We start from the raw sequence: 13,893 nt of genomic DNA, 5'->3' as shown, positions 1-13,893 counted from the left end.
TGGCCGTACTGGGTTAACAGTTGGACTCAATGTTCCTAGAGATCTTTTCCAACCTAAACAATTCTACAATTCAATGATTACCAGGAGTCTCAATGGAAGTACTGCAAATGGAGGAGTATCAGGTATTTATGTTGAGTTAAAGCAAGAAAAAACCCCACCTCAAATTAAGAAACACATCTTCCTTTTCTATACAACTACAGTTGTATAGTTTAGTATCTTTATCTACCAACTGGTCTGAATCTTATCTGTTTTTTTCTCACTGAAGCAGTTAAAAATTCATTTCTATTAAGCTACTGGCAATATATATACACTTTTTGATGTTTTGCTTATCAGTGTATAACACTTCAAATCTTATCACTTATATTCTTTGCCACTTATTTTCAATCTTTCCACCCTTTAATATTTTTTATCACTGTTCCTAGGTCCTATTTTAATTAGGAAGGCTTCTTGCCCAGACATTAATATATGTAACTCTAAAAAAGTTCAGCCCAAGGGTCTCCAATAACCTGCACTACATGTGATTAAGGCTGGTGAATAAAACTATTTGACCACCACACAGTTTGATATCAACAGACGCTTAGTCAAATACTCTTGTGAGATATGTATTTCTTAAGCCAAAAAGCTAGCCAGGTTCTTGACTTTGTTTCTCAGCTGCCCTGAAAAGATGGGCTTCATATATGCTATCCTGTGTGATGAAGATATTAAATAATGCTTTGTCTCTTTCATTTGGCATGTCTATTAATTGTTAAATTTCGCAGAACACCACAGTACTTGTTTTCATGTCACTGGCAACTGTTAACAGTTATAAGTATAGTTGGTGCTGAGATAATCAAATATATGCCATATAGATATTGTCTGGAAGTCTTGTTTACTGGATCATTAGAAGATGAGAAGGGCGACTCACTTTTAATAAAAAGTTTACTATAAATTAGCATGCTTATTTAATAAGGTCCTACTCAAGTTTACAAATTTCTTCAGAAATTATGTTAATAAACAGAAAATAAAATGTTATGTGTCCAAAATTCTGACAGTAGACCATTTACTATTCCAGGTCTCTATCAGTAGATTTGTTTCAATCATATAGACTCCAGAAAATCATTTCTCATCCTTTTGAGACAGAATTAAATACCTCTCACCATGAGGGAGTTCTAATGTTTTGCAAACATGCAGTCCAGCTCAGACCAAGCTGAGACCATTTCAGCTGAAGTTGCTCCCTGGAATACGGAACGGTCAGCGGGATCAAAACACAGGCTGTACCGTTTCCTCCAGGCGGGAGGAGGATGTTGGATCAAAGCTGGGCCTCCTTCAGCTTCAGCTTCAGCTTCCTTCAGCTTCACTCCTTCCGAGTGGCCCCCGACTGAACACAAAAGGCCTCCCTAGCTCCAGTGGCACACTGGCATTCCCCCAGTTTCTGCTGAATTTGGACCTACAGACCCAAGAGCAATCGTACAGCCTGTTATGTGTCTTGGGAAACAGGGACAGATGCTCAGACTTTGAAGAGAAAGCTGCAGTACTAAAAGAGAACATCGAAGGATGCGTTCTGTGATACACGTGATATTACATTCACGAACTACAGAGTTTGAGATTTGTGGATTTTTGGTAAATCACGACTGGGTGACTTTAAAGTAATCTGACACCAACTCAGCCCATTCACCAGTGAGCCTGTTCAGAGCTTCCCTGGTGCCTTAGCGGGCAGCAGCCGACACAGAGCAGCGCTGCCCTCGCGGTGTGCCAGGGACCGGCCCCACCTCCCCTGCCCGCGGCCGCTGGCTCCGCGCCGCAGCCTCCTCCTCCTCCTCAGCGGAGCAGTGGTGTCCACGGGAGTGGCCTCCCGCGGGTGTCCATCCGCCGGGAGCCGCAGCCGACCTGAACCCGCCACCCTTCGCCGGCAGCTGCGGCGCCCTCAGCACTCCCCGCCCGCATCCCGCTCCGACGAACCCGCCCATCCCCAGGGACCCATATCCCACCCCGATACGGGCGGGCCCGAGGCAGCGCCGCGCCCCGCAGGCACTGCGGGCAGGAAATGCCGCCTCGGGGCGGGCGGCCTGTACCACCACCGTGGAGGGGGAAGGTTAGAGGCGGAGGGCTTGGACGGCGTGGTCCCTCGGCTCCCGACGGCACCTCCCCGGTGACAGAAGGCCGTCGTTTTCCCCGCACGGGCGGCAGCTTCCAGCTCGGGCCCTTTCCGGAGCCCGCGGCCCGCCGCTGTGCCCCCCTGTCTGGACGGGTGGTTGCGGCCGGGCGCGGCCGGAGCCGTGGCCGGGGCAGGGCCGGTGCCGGTGCCAGGCGAAGATGGCGTTCCCCGGACAGCCCGCGCCCGGCGGCGGCTTCTACCAGGGCGGGGTGAGCGGGGACTGTCCGGCCCAAGGGCGATGTGCCTGTCCGGCCTGAGGAGGGGATATGACTGTCCGGCCCAACGGGGATGTCCCTGTCCGGCCTGAGGGGGGATGTGGCTCTCTGGGCAAGGGGGATGTGGCTGTCCGGCCCATGGGGGGATGTGGATGTAGCTGTGCAGCCCAAGGGGAAGCGGTGAGAGCCGTGTGAGGCGGGGTCTGCCCGGCCTCCGGCCGCCGCTCCCACCGGGAGGTGCCGCAGGCGCCTGCTCGGGGCTGTGCTCTCGGGAATGGGAAGGGAGACACGCCCGGCACCTGCTGCCGAGGAACGAAAGTCAGTGCCGGGAATGTCATTCCGTGATTTTCAATTTTACTAAGGTTTTCACACTTAATGCATATTCTTCCAAGTATTTTCCCTAGAGATCTGTCTTGCTCAACTTTTCTGAAGTGGAGAGAAAAATCTGCAGTGCCTTAGTCTTTCTTTAGCACCCCATTTTCTGCTAGTGGTACACTAAAATTAAACCTTGATGAGATACACTAGGCTGTATCTAGATCAGTGGATTGCTCCTGTGCAATATTTTACACTGATCTGCTTACATTACAATATATTTGTATATCAATACTAAAATTGAGGTTTGTGGGGTTTTTTCATAAGGAGTTTCTTTTTTTGATTTTTTTTTTAGCATGGTGTGTATATAAAAACATAAGTTGATAAGTACAGATTCTTAACTGAATCGATTTAAAATTACTTTTCTTCTTGATTACTATAGTATGGAGGAGCTCCAGGAGGACCAGCATTCCCTGGACAAGCTCAGGATCCTTTGTATGGTTATTTTGCTGCAGTAGGAGGGCAGGTAAGCTTCTAAAATGTTATTTGCTTCTTGATTTTTTTTTTCTGGGGAATACTTTCTACATTAGCGTTTGGAAAGAGGAATGCCCAATATTTGCAGTGAGGAAAACTATTATTTCAAATTAAAAAAAAAACAAACAACAAAACCAGAATTGTTTTACTTAGCCCATTTGCTATATGTAGGTGTGTCACTCTACAATATAGCTGTATACACACAGGAACTCTGCAGCTTGAATAATGCTGTTAGTTTTTATATTGTGTGTGTAAATACATGTATATATACACGAACACATGCTTGTATGACAGTATTTCCTATATAGGTATATATAGGGTCTGTATAGATGCATGAAATGTAACTGAATCTTGGCTCAGCTCTGGCTAGTGAATGCTGTCAGATTCGGGACAAAGAAACCAGAAACAATGGAAAGCATGGGCTGTGGAGATGGCCTGGCTAAGAGCAGGAAATGCTAATAGGAAAGAGGTCATTACATGATCTTTAATAGACTTGCAAATGGAAAAGCAGTCCTGAGTTGTGCCAATATCTGGGTTTACTGGTAGCATAGAGTGATTATATTTTTAGAGGAAAGGCATTCACAACTTTTTTTTTCTTCCCTGTCATTTTGCACTGCATTTTTAATTTCTTTCCTGTAATTTTGTGGCATATATATTGGTTTTGTATGTTATGTACCTTACTAGATAAGTAAGAGAAATGCTGCTTGAACTATATTACAAAGTCTAGGAGCAATTAAGTCAGGTTTATTGAGCTGAAGTTCTGTCTTTGTTGGCCATATGTATAACTGTTTATTGCACACTTGTAGGATGTGTGCGGATCTAAAATTCTGCTCCTGGGTCTGTTATCCACAGGTAGACATAACCACAACATGACAGTTTGAATTCAGCAATATTAACTGATGTTCAAATTCCCACTGTAATTTGGGCTAGTTTTGTTCTCTGTGTTAGTCTTTTGAGTTAATAACATATCTCACAGACTATATCTTACTTCTTTATAACTGCTTTTGAAAATATTTAGACCATGTGTTTTTGTAGTAAAGGAGAACACTGGAATGGCCTGTGTGTAGTGAGGCCTCTCTGGGAAGGTGGAGCCCAAGCCGAGTTCTCCTGAATGTGCTGACAAATTTGCCTGCCAGCTGAGATGCCTCTGCATGCAGGTGCCACCTGGCTGTGTGCCAGGAGTCAGCAGTGGAGCCAGTAACTGACACTGGAAGAGTGAATAAGCTCCTAGTGTAAAGAGAAAGGGAGGTAGCAGCAAACAGGGTGTGGAGCTGTGGAAAGAGGTGGCAGGAGCTGGACGTCAGCAAACATAGACCGTTCCCAGGCTTCTCAAGTGAAGCCTGGTTACTGAAAGCTAGGAAACCAGTGGGTTGATGGGTATGATCAAGTTAGCACTTTAGAATACTGAAGTTAGTCCTCTGAAATACTTTATATTTGTAGAAATCATTCCTTCTGAAATAAACTGGGTAGCTTTTGAAATGTTATCATTGGAATTGGAGGTGTCAGTTTTAGAGACCAGTGGCAGTGCAGAAGTAAAAACCCTGTAAGGAGACAGTGAAATAGAACAGATAAATTATCAGCTGCCATCTGTGCAACTCTGTAAAAAGTCACATCTCAGTTTCCCATATGTACTTACTGTAACACTAGTAGGTTTTGATTATGGTTTGCTGCTCTCTGTGTTGTTTTTTATGCCTATATAATATATAATGGTATCTCTGAGCTTTCTTTGATGTAGTTTACAATAGAGATCTTGTCTTTGATTTGATTAATTAGTTTACTTTGTTTACAGAAGAAAGTCAAAAGTATTGTTTTAAATCTTTATTCAATGTAATCGAGTCTGTCTTTGTAGGAAGTAATAATTTTATTTTTTTTTTTAGTCTGTTTGCAAAGCCCATATGCCTTGTCTAGTTTAATTGCGTATGTTCTACTTAAAAAAAAAGCTAAGGATCTTTTTGGTAATGTTAATCTTGCTTGTCTGTCTTCCTCTGTTTTAAAGTTATGCAGATCCTACCTTTGCTTCAGAAGCTATAAAGCCTTTGAAGAGATTTTCTACTTAATATTCCTGGCTATATATCTTTTTTTTTTTTTCCCGTGAACATAAAGTGTTAAATACATCTGTATTGTTAGACTATGGAATAGATTGGAAGCAATTTTGGGTTTAGGTTCCATTTACTTAGAATCAAAACATTGTTGCTCTTTTTACGGATGTTGTCAAATATTGTTTAACATAGTAACTACTACTTGTCTTCTAAATAATGATACTTCATTTCTGAAAGCTATCTGGCTGTGCTGTTCTCACTATGCCATTTAGTAGCATATCTCTGTTCTTATAAAAACATAAAAATAAAATAAAAAAAAACTTAGCAAATTTAAAAGCATCAGAAAAATGCTGAAGCAAATAAATTTGTTTCAAATACAAAGCAATTCTCTTTTCAATATTTAATGCCTTAGAGAAGGGGCATTTTTATATCTACAGTTATAATGTTCCATTCCTGACTGAGGTTAAATTAAACTCTCTGTGAACCCAACTTCATGTTGGGTGTGGAGGAATAAAACCTAGAATTCCAGCTCCACTTTTGGCAGATCATTGCTTTCCGTGAATTGGCAGTTGTTTTCTCTATTTGGCCTTGAGCAGGACGTGTTGAAAGTGCACACATTTTTCCATACCATGCAGATAGGTATCTTTTCTGGGTTTGTTTTGTTTTAAAGTTCTTTGCTTTCTGCTTTCGTTTGTTCTGATAGCAACTGACTATTTCCAAAAAAACCCCAGATTTTTTAGTTTAGATTTGTCAGTCTTAAAGCTGTCTTGAGAAGAGGTTATGTATCTGGATTCCTTTTTGAAAGGGTAACTAATTTAATGCTACTGAAAAGGGAGTGGGTTCTGGGAATAACCAGACGGGGAACGGGAATTAAAACAATAGCTGATACCTCTTCTATCATCGAAAGGATGGACAAATAGATGCTGATGAGCTACAGAGATGTCTCACGCAGTCAGGGATTGCAGGAGCGTATAAACGTAAGTTAATGATTTAAATAAACAAGCAGATCTAAGGCATAATAATTCTTCTGCCATTTACTAGAAAATGCTTGTAGTTGTGCCTTGTCCAAAGCTGTGTTTTTTTCTTTGCATGGTAAATGGGTTTTCCTTTCATGTGGACAACTTGGCAACGTAAATTCTCTCTACTCAGTTCTGTGCACATAATACTCCCCTTGTCAGCGTCTTTAGTTTACCACTGCTGGGCTGTGGAGTTGGAGAACTGTTTGTTTTGTAATGGACAGACAGTTCTTAAAAAGGTGTTTTGCTTTGGTTGAAATGGAGCTTTGATATTGACCAAAATCTGTGGCAGGACCCCTCCGTCAGGATACCTCCTGTTCTGTTTACAAAATCAAGTGTCTGTGAGTGCAATTGGTTTGCTCAAGCTGTGTCTCTAGTGGAATATAAATGACCACTTTGACTGAAGCACAAAACTGTTATGCATTGATATATGAGTAAAATAATTTTAAATATAACTTGAATTGCATCCAGGTTGTCTACTATCAGTTTTTCTAACAAGTAATGGCTTTTACTTGGATCAAAATACGGTATGGCTGTATACAGGGGAACCAATTATATATTACTTTATACATTAAATATACTATCAGTATATAATTTAAATATATAATGAATTTAAAATTTTACATTTGGACAAAACTGAAAAGTATGCTTTTAACATAATTTATTTTTTGTTTTTCTAATTTTAACAGCTTTCAACTTAGAGACTTGCAGACTTATGATCTCAATGCTGGACGTATCCTTTACTATGAAATGTAAACATTTTTGCATTATGTAAGCAAAGATGAGAGGGTGCCAGAAATTTGGGAAATGCTTGCCTTTACTTGCTAAGTATTGTGATCATTATGATTGGGGAGCTACTTCCATTCTTACTGATTTTAAAGGATGAAGAAATAATAATAAAAGAGTCTCGGTGACTGATCTTCTTACAAGTAGTATTCCTCTAAGTCTGGGGAACTCTTTCTCCATTGAATGTATGAAGAATCAGGTCTGGTGGCCCAGAATAGAGGTTCGTGCAAATCCCTTATTGTGCTTTTCAAATAGGACAGCTTTCCAATCCTTCCAAATTAGTTTTAAACATTTGTACTACACAGCCTGAATAAGCAATCTAAGTCCCCCTAAACCTTGTTCCTTGAATGAATCAGGTTCGCATATTTAATGGAGTGGTATATGGCATTCGGTGGTAGGACCTATGGAAGACTTAGGTATACTGTGTAAGGTACACCTTAGAGTCTTTTTAGCCAAAGCTTAAATTGTCATGTTAGAATGTTTTGCTGCTTAAAAAGAAAAAAGAATAAAGGAATCTTTCTTAAAAAGAAGAAAGCAGAAATGAAACTGGAGGGACTCAGCTCACCTTGAACAAACTGCCTAGAATATGAGAGAACTGATATTATTATTATAACTTAATTTTTTCTTTGGCATCTGTTTTTATATATATGTATATTCTATTGGTTACAGTTATATACCAGCAGGTTAAAGAGAAGTGTGAACTAAGTTTAATTCAGAAAGAGCAAATAATTTTAGCAGGTTTCAGTGGGGAGAGGAGGTTCTCTGACCTTTGGATTTGGGCAAAAGTATTATCTCCGCCTCTGCTGGGGGATGCTTTAATTAGTTTCCTACCAGAAGAAATGAGTAATAGTAAAATGATATTAATATTGACCTTCAAGTAAGAGTTTATAACTACAGAGAGATGGCTTGCTTTGTTTGTTTGGTTTTTGTTAAGAAGTGGTTTTCTTAGCTTTGAAATCAGAGAGATATGTCTGGCACACTGGGATTTAATGAGTTTAAAGAACTCTGGGCTGTGGTCAATGGCTGGAAGCAACACTTTGTAACTTTTGACAGTGATGGAAGTGGCACAGTGGATCGTCAGGAACTGGAGAAAGCCTTGATGAATATGGGTAACTTGTGAAATATTCTTGCTTCTGACACTACTTACACCATTTCCTAGTACAAGTTATCACCTGGAGTAACTGACATGATATTTACAATGAAAAATGCATTGGACTCTGTTAATTTACCTGTGTTTTCAAAATAGGACTTTTTATTTTCAAATAGGATTTAGACTGAGCCCACAGGCTGTGTCTGCAATCACAAAGCGATACAGCACTCACGGAAAGATTGCATTTGATGATTACATTGCCTGCTGTGTGAAACTCCGAGCTCTCACTGGTATGCTGGATTATAGCCTTATTACTGTCATTCCCATAATATACTTTTATTTAATAAAATCTGACTGCGCACTTATCTCAAGTTCAACTTTTGTGTACTTCAAATTAGGTTTCTTTCAATAGTCTACAGGCAGAACTGGAACAGTTCTTACTATAGATAAGGATTTTTTAAAGTCCAATGGAAAAATGGACTTAAAACTAATGCAGGGTTTACTCCAGAGGCTAAAATTGGGAAACTGTGTTTATTAACAGAATGTAAAGGCTTGTATATGATAATTTCCCATTCTAAATTTTTGTATTTAAGTCTTGGAATGAATTGCAGTATTCTTTATCAGTTCTCATTCATGTGGCTTGGGGAATTTTAGAAAACTACTATACGTTTTTAAAAAATTTATTAACTGTAATTCTTCTTACCTGGCTTCTGTTTTCTTAATGCATTTTTGCAGAATGCTTTAGAAGAAGGGATACAACTCAGCAGGGCTTTGTGAATTTCCAGTATGATGACGTAAGTGAATTTTAAGGAATACATTAGAATTCCAGGGTAAAACCAAGGAAAAACATAAAACAGAAGACAATCAGTAATGATTTGAATTTGTGCCTATCTTCTCTACACTTCTCTACTTAGTGTAGAGAAGAGACACTTGGAGCCCAAAAGTTCTGGGGCTTGTTGAATATTGTCTCAAAAAGTTTTCATGTATTTTATAGATTTCTATAAAATGTTGTGCGCTTTTGTCAGGACTTCTTACCAGCCTGGTTCAAGAAGATCCAAGAAGCTACATTGCTTCATAGCATCACTTTCTGTGACTTTTTCATTTTTTTATTTTAAGGCTTGGTAGGCATTTTTCCAAGGAAGGCTTGGCAGAGGTCTGATGGGGACAGACACAAATCACACTCAGTCAGGCTTGTGGTTATTGGCCTCCTGGCCACATTTGTGCAGGAAAAGGAGAAAACTAGATTCAAACCTTCCTGGTTTTTGGGGTGGGTTTTTTTGCTTGTTGGTTTTTTTTTTTGGTGGGGGAGGGAGGCATTTTTTGGGTTTTATTTTTGTTATTATTAAGGAGATACTTTGTTTTAATTAACTATATACTGATTTTCGTACTTTAAAGTTTTGTTGTTCTTTACAGAATTTCTTTACAGAAAAGTGTAGTGACAATGAGTATTGTAGGAGAAAAAGTGAAAACTTGTTCTCTGCCTTACATCTAATAAGTGGTTTTCCTCTTTTCAGTTCATACAGTGTGTTATGAGCATCTAAATCAAAAGGAAGCAAGCCATGGATGATCATGATTTAACATTCCAGTTTGTGTTTTGCTTTGCCAACTCTTCCAATGATTGTGTATCTCAGGATTGGAAATTGCATATTTTATGAAGTACCGCTTTACACACATTTTTTTAGTCTTGATAATGAATATGAACTACTTATGTACTGTTGTCTATAACTTCCAACCTGTGATTATTAAAGATGTTTTTATTTTTATAAACTTGCAATTCACTATGTATAACTCAGATCGTGCAAATGGTAAGATTTTCTGTAATGTGTTTACTTTTTTCCCATAATGCACTAAAACCAGTTTCTGGAGTGCAACTTACCTTTTTCTGTCTTAAACAGTAACATGTATGACTTAACATGATGACTTCTTTTGTCTTTGATGGTATAAGGCAGATGTACAAACTGAAAGAGCTTTGGAATGGTCATTTTACACTGGTCTGTTAGAGCATCAGTAAGTTTTGGTTGCTTATTTTGTCACCTTTTCAAGATGAAGTTTGTGACACCATGCACTGAGTGTGAGACTACCTGTTGGAACTTCTTGTAAGCAGGGATGCGACAAAACACAGCAGAGAACTCTTCTAGCTGCATGCTCTGGTATAGGGGCTTTTGCTCCTATAAGATTCTTGCTCTGTTTGTGTCACTATATAAAATACTTTTAAACATCCAAAAGTTGTTCCGTGTCAGTTTGTACATCAACTTTCCCTTTTAACAATTAACGTCTAAGCTGGCAGACTTCAGTTACATGTAAATGAATGTTTCTATCTCCTCCACTTTAAACCCGAAGAAGTAGGGTTTGCCTCAGTACGCCATCTAATGTATAAGGGCCTAAACCCACTTAAAAAAAAATTCTTGCCAGATTTCAGATCACAGCAGTAGTTACCAATGCTGTAGCATGCTCATGAAAGCAGATACAGAAAGACATACAACAGAAGTAATCCTCAGAGCAGAAATCTTGCTTGAAGATATTTTTTTATACCCTACCTTGCTAAGAATACTATAAAATTCAGGTCTCTAGTTTCTGGGCTATAAATTCAAAGCAGGCTGGTCTCGCCTAAAGAAGCAACTCATACTTACTACTTGAATTTAGAATCCTTTGGATATTGCTTCTAGTTTCATTTCAGGAGCTAGTTCTCTTTCTGCATAGACAGCATTATACTTTCACATTCTGATAATTGCACATTGCCCTGTTGCACATAAAGCTGGGAAACAGACGGAATGCTACAGAAAGCATTTCTGATGTAATGACCAAAATTCATAAAGGTTCATCCGAGTCAAGTAGCCAACATCAGTTTTGCTGCAGTCCAAAATTCTGACAAGCTGACGAGGTTAGTAAGAGTATAAACCAAAGGCTATTCTTCCTCTAGGGACTTGATGAGACCATTTCGCTTAAATACAGTATTCATCCTTACACTGTTCGTTTTACCCAAAAAAGGATGAGGTATCTTTACCAAAATGCTAATTACCCACAAAATTTTTCTCTATCTCTGCTTAGTTGTGTTTCTGGTCTTGAAGTGGCTTTGCTGGGATAGAATTAATTTTCTTTATGGCATCTCATAGGCTGCTGTGTTTTAGATTTGAGACTACTCATCATCAGTAGCACAGCAGCATTTGAGCTGTTGCTGGGCGGTGCTTGCACAGCTTCAAGGTCTTCTCAATTTCTGACTCTGCAATTTCAGTGAGTAGGCTGAGGGTGGGAGGGAATGGGGCGGGGAGAGCTGACCCAAATGGGCCAAAGCACTCAAGGCCCAAGGGCCCAAGACTCAATTCTTCCTCAGTTTGTTTTCTTGCAGCATTTCACTGCCCAGTAGCTGGCTGGTGCCAAAATAGTGTGAACCAATAGGGTTTTCTTCAGTGATCTTTGTAAACTAGAAAACATATTGTTCCAAAACCAGGAGAAAATTCTAGCTTACTCAAAAAAAAAATGGTTTTTGTTCTCCCATAAGCATTTTAAAAATCCATCATATTCACAGGACCAATGGGATAAATCATCTATCATGTTTAGACACAAACTAAGCTAATACATACAGATGCTAAGTTACTATGCTATCATCTAGCTAAAAAAAAGCCACCTGAAGCCTTTGTGAAAATTGCTTCAGTGGGCAGGTTGAATGTACAAGTTACCTGCTTCAAAGAAACAGTTATTTCAAACTCAGAATTAAGGGTTTCTCTTTCCCATAAGGCATACTGGGAAGGATGCTTGATACCAAGAGACATGATTGCTCTTGACCTTTGTGCAAACCACTGGGCATAGTTTCAAATGGATATTTTTTCTAGGTTGCCCTTAAACAAGCAAACTAAGGAACAGTAATTTTATATTTGCTTTGAGAAAAATAAGCCCCTAAGATAAAGATTCAAGAAGCTCACAGGATCATTTTCAACCCTGGAATTTGAAAAATAACATCTGTATTCTACTATTAGTCTTTTCCCATTCAAGCATCATCTTTTTTTTACAGAGGCCTATAAATCAGAAAGTGCTAAATACAAGAACTTAGAAGAATAAAATACACACAACAGTCTTTGTCATTGAAAATCACTTTACTGATGTTACAATATGTTAGTAACATTGAAAACCACAGGCATTTGTATTAAATACTCTCAGAGAAGTGGATAGTGTAACGCTGTTATTATTAAAAGTGAGCAGGAATTTAGAACCCCAAATTACAATGATTTCATTTTATAAAAAGCAACATTTTGTTTACCTACATGAAAGCCAGATTCATTCAACAGCCCAATGCCTGTAATGTTTATGACAAAAATATCACACTCAAAGCTAGAAAGTTGTAAATTGCAATGCTTCGTTTTGGTGTTTGTCAAAACATTATGCTTCTGTTACCTCAGATATGATTTTTAAAGGATTTTAACTAGCAAAGACAATGATATGGTGCAGATTGTTGTTTTTGCCAATACTAGCCCAGCCACGGTGGTGAAACACGATTCTTCTTGCCTCTCTCAATAAGGGCTAGTACGAGTGAAAAAATAGCTTTTTTTTTTTACAGCAATGCCCAAGTTAAGCACTAGCACAAAATGAAGATGGCAGAGCCAGTTGGTGTAAACCACCCCAAAACCTTTGCTGAAAGAACCGGTTATACCATAAATAGTGTTTTCTCCAGCAGATTAAAAATTCTGTAATGCTTTGCTATTCTGAAAAAAATACTTTGCATTTATGCAATGATAAAAATAAGTACTGTATTCTATATAAAACATTACCTATTGTAATATATTTTTATCCTTAAGAAAAGAAAAATCAGGTTATATATTCACAGTTTGAATATGTTCTGGACTGTATTTCCAAGCATAAAATATGCAGAGTCTACACAGGCAGTGAGCAAGAGTTCTTGTACCAATAATCAAAATAAATCAGCATTTACTGTTACACAGAGCCTTACAATATTGCATGGTTATCTGCTTGCATCACTATACTTACAAGGTCAGTCAGGCCTATATACAGAATTTCTAACATGGTTGTAAAAATAGACTCTCCATGCTAAAGTTAGAATATATTAGGTCTTAAGGCCTCATGTTGATTTTTTTAACAAAAACTTATTTTTTTTTTACTCATAGGAATACAGAAACAGAAAAAAAAGTTTGTTCCTTTGACATTTTATGCTTTAGCAATTAAAGACAGTGTTAAAGCACCTGTACTTCTCCCTTAGAGAACGTTTCTTTTTAACTGCTGTGTGCTTATTTTCCCAGATTTTCCTCATCTCATTCTGAGTTATATTGCAATTCCAGCTTGTCTTAAGTAGAACAAGTTTTTAAACAGTTTAAAGCTGGCTTAGCTGAAGTGATTTTGATACTGTTGTAGATTGGATTTTAGAGAACTAAAACTGCCAGACCTGGTTAGGTGAGCCAATTTTGAAGCCAGGTACAGCGTCTCAAGGGTGAGCAAATTACCACATTTCTATGTTCTGAACTTATTTTTACTCATTGTTTTGGTGACTTGGCTGAGATAACATATTAATGTTGACTGTTGTAGTGCTTTCTCTAAATAGTTGCAGAAAACAGTTGTGGAATGACAAGATACCACATGCTGGGTGCACAAGCTGCTGTTTCCAAAGCTTTAGTTTACATCAGCATCCATACTTGAGGCACCGGAAATGATTTTCATAAGCTGACTTAGAAAATACTCACATCAAAGGAGTTTCTTGGTGTAGATGATAGAAACTATTAACTCCTTTCCTGTTCTGGTGAAATCACACTTGAGAGAGTCC

The 13,893-nt window shown here is 38.9% G+C and overlaps 1 protein-coding gene across 1 annotated transcript; it reads left to right on the top strand.

The window, feature by feature from the left end:
* Window positions 1-2,219: 2,219 nt before the first annotated feature.
* SRI (sorcin) lies at window positions 2,220-10,351 on the top strand. Its single transcript, XM_027684679.1, has 8 exons — window positions 2,220-2,343; window positions 3,104-3,187; window positions 6,142-6,211; window positions 6,940-6,983; window positions 7,998-8,145; window positions 8,303-8,416; window positions 8,862-8,920; window positions 9,641-10,351. The coding sequence occupies exons 1-8, from the start codon at window positions 2,293-2,295 to the stop codon at window positions 9,665-9,667; spliced, it is 597 nt and encodes a 198-aa protein (XP_027540480.1). The 5' UTR covers window positions 2,220-2,292; the 3' UTR covers window positions 9,668-10,351.
* Window positions 10,352-13,893: the final 3,542 nt, after the last annotated feature.

Source organism: Neopelma chrysocephalum, unplaced genomic scaffold, assembly GCF_003984885.1.
Source record: "Neopelma chrysocephalum unplaced genomic scaffold, ASM398488v2 Primary Assembly neopelma1_67, whole genome shotgun sequence".
In the NCBI taxonomy this organism is placed as follows: domain Eukaryota; kingdom Metazoa; phylum Chordata; class Aves; order Passeriformes; family Pipridae; genus Neopelma; species Neopelma chrysocephalum.
Note: the sequence above shows the minus strand (reverse complement) of the source record. Positions and strands in the feature narration are given on the sequence as shown.

Coding starts and splice junctions, on each gene's coding strand:
- SRI (XM_027684679.1), top strand. CDS start 2,293: ATGGCGTTCCCCGGACAGCCCGCGCCCGGCGGCGGCTTCTACCAGGGC. Junction 6,212..6,939: donor GATTGCAGGAGCGTATAAAC/GTAAGTTAATGA, acceptor TAATTTTAACAG/CTTTCAACTTAGAGACTTGC. Junction 6,984..7,997: donor TTATGATCTCAATGCTGGAC/GTATCCTTTACT, acceptor CTTTGAAATCAG/AGAGATATGTCTGGCACACT.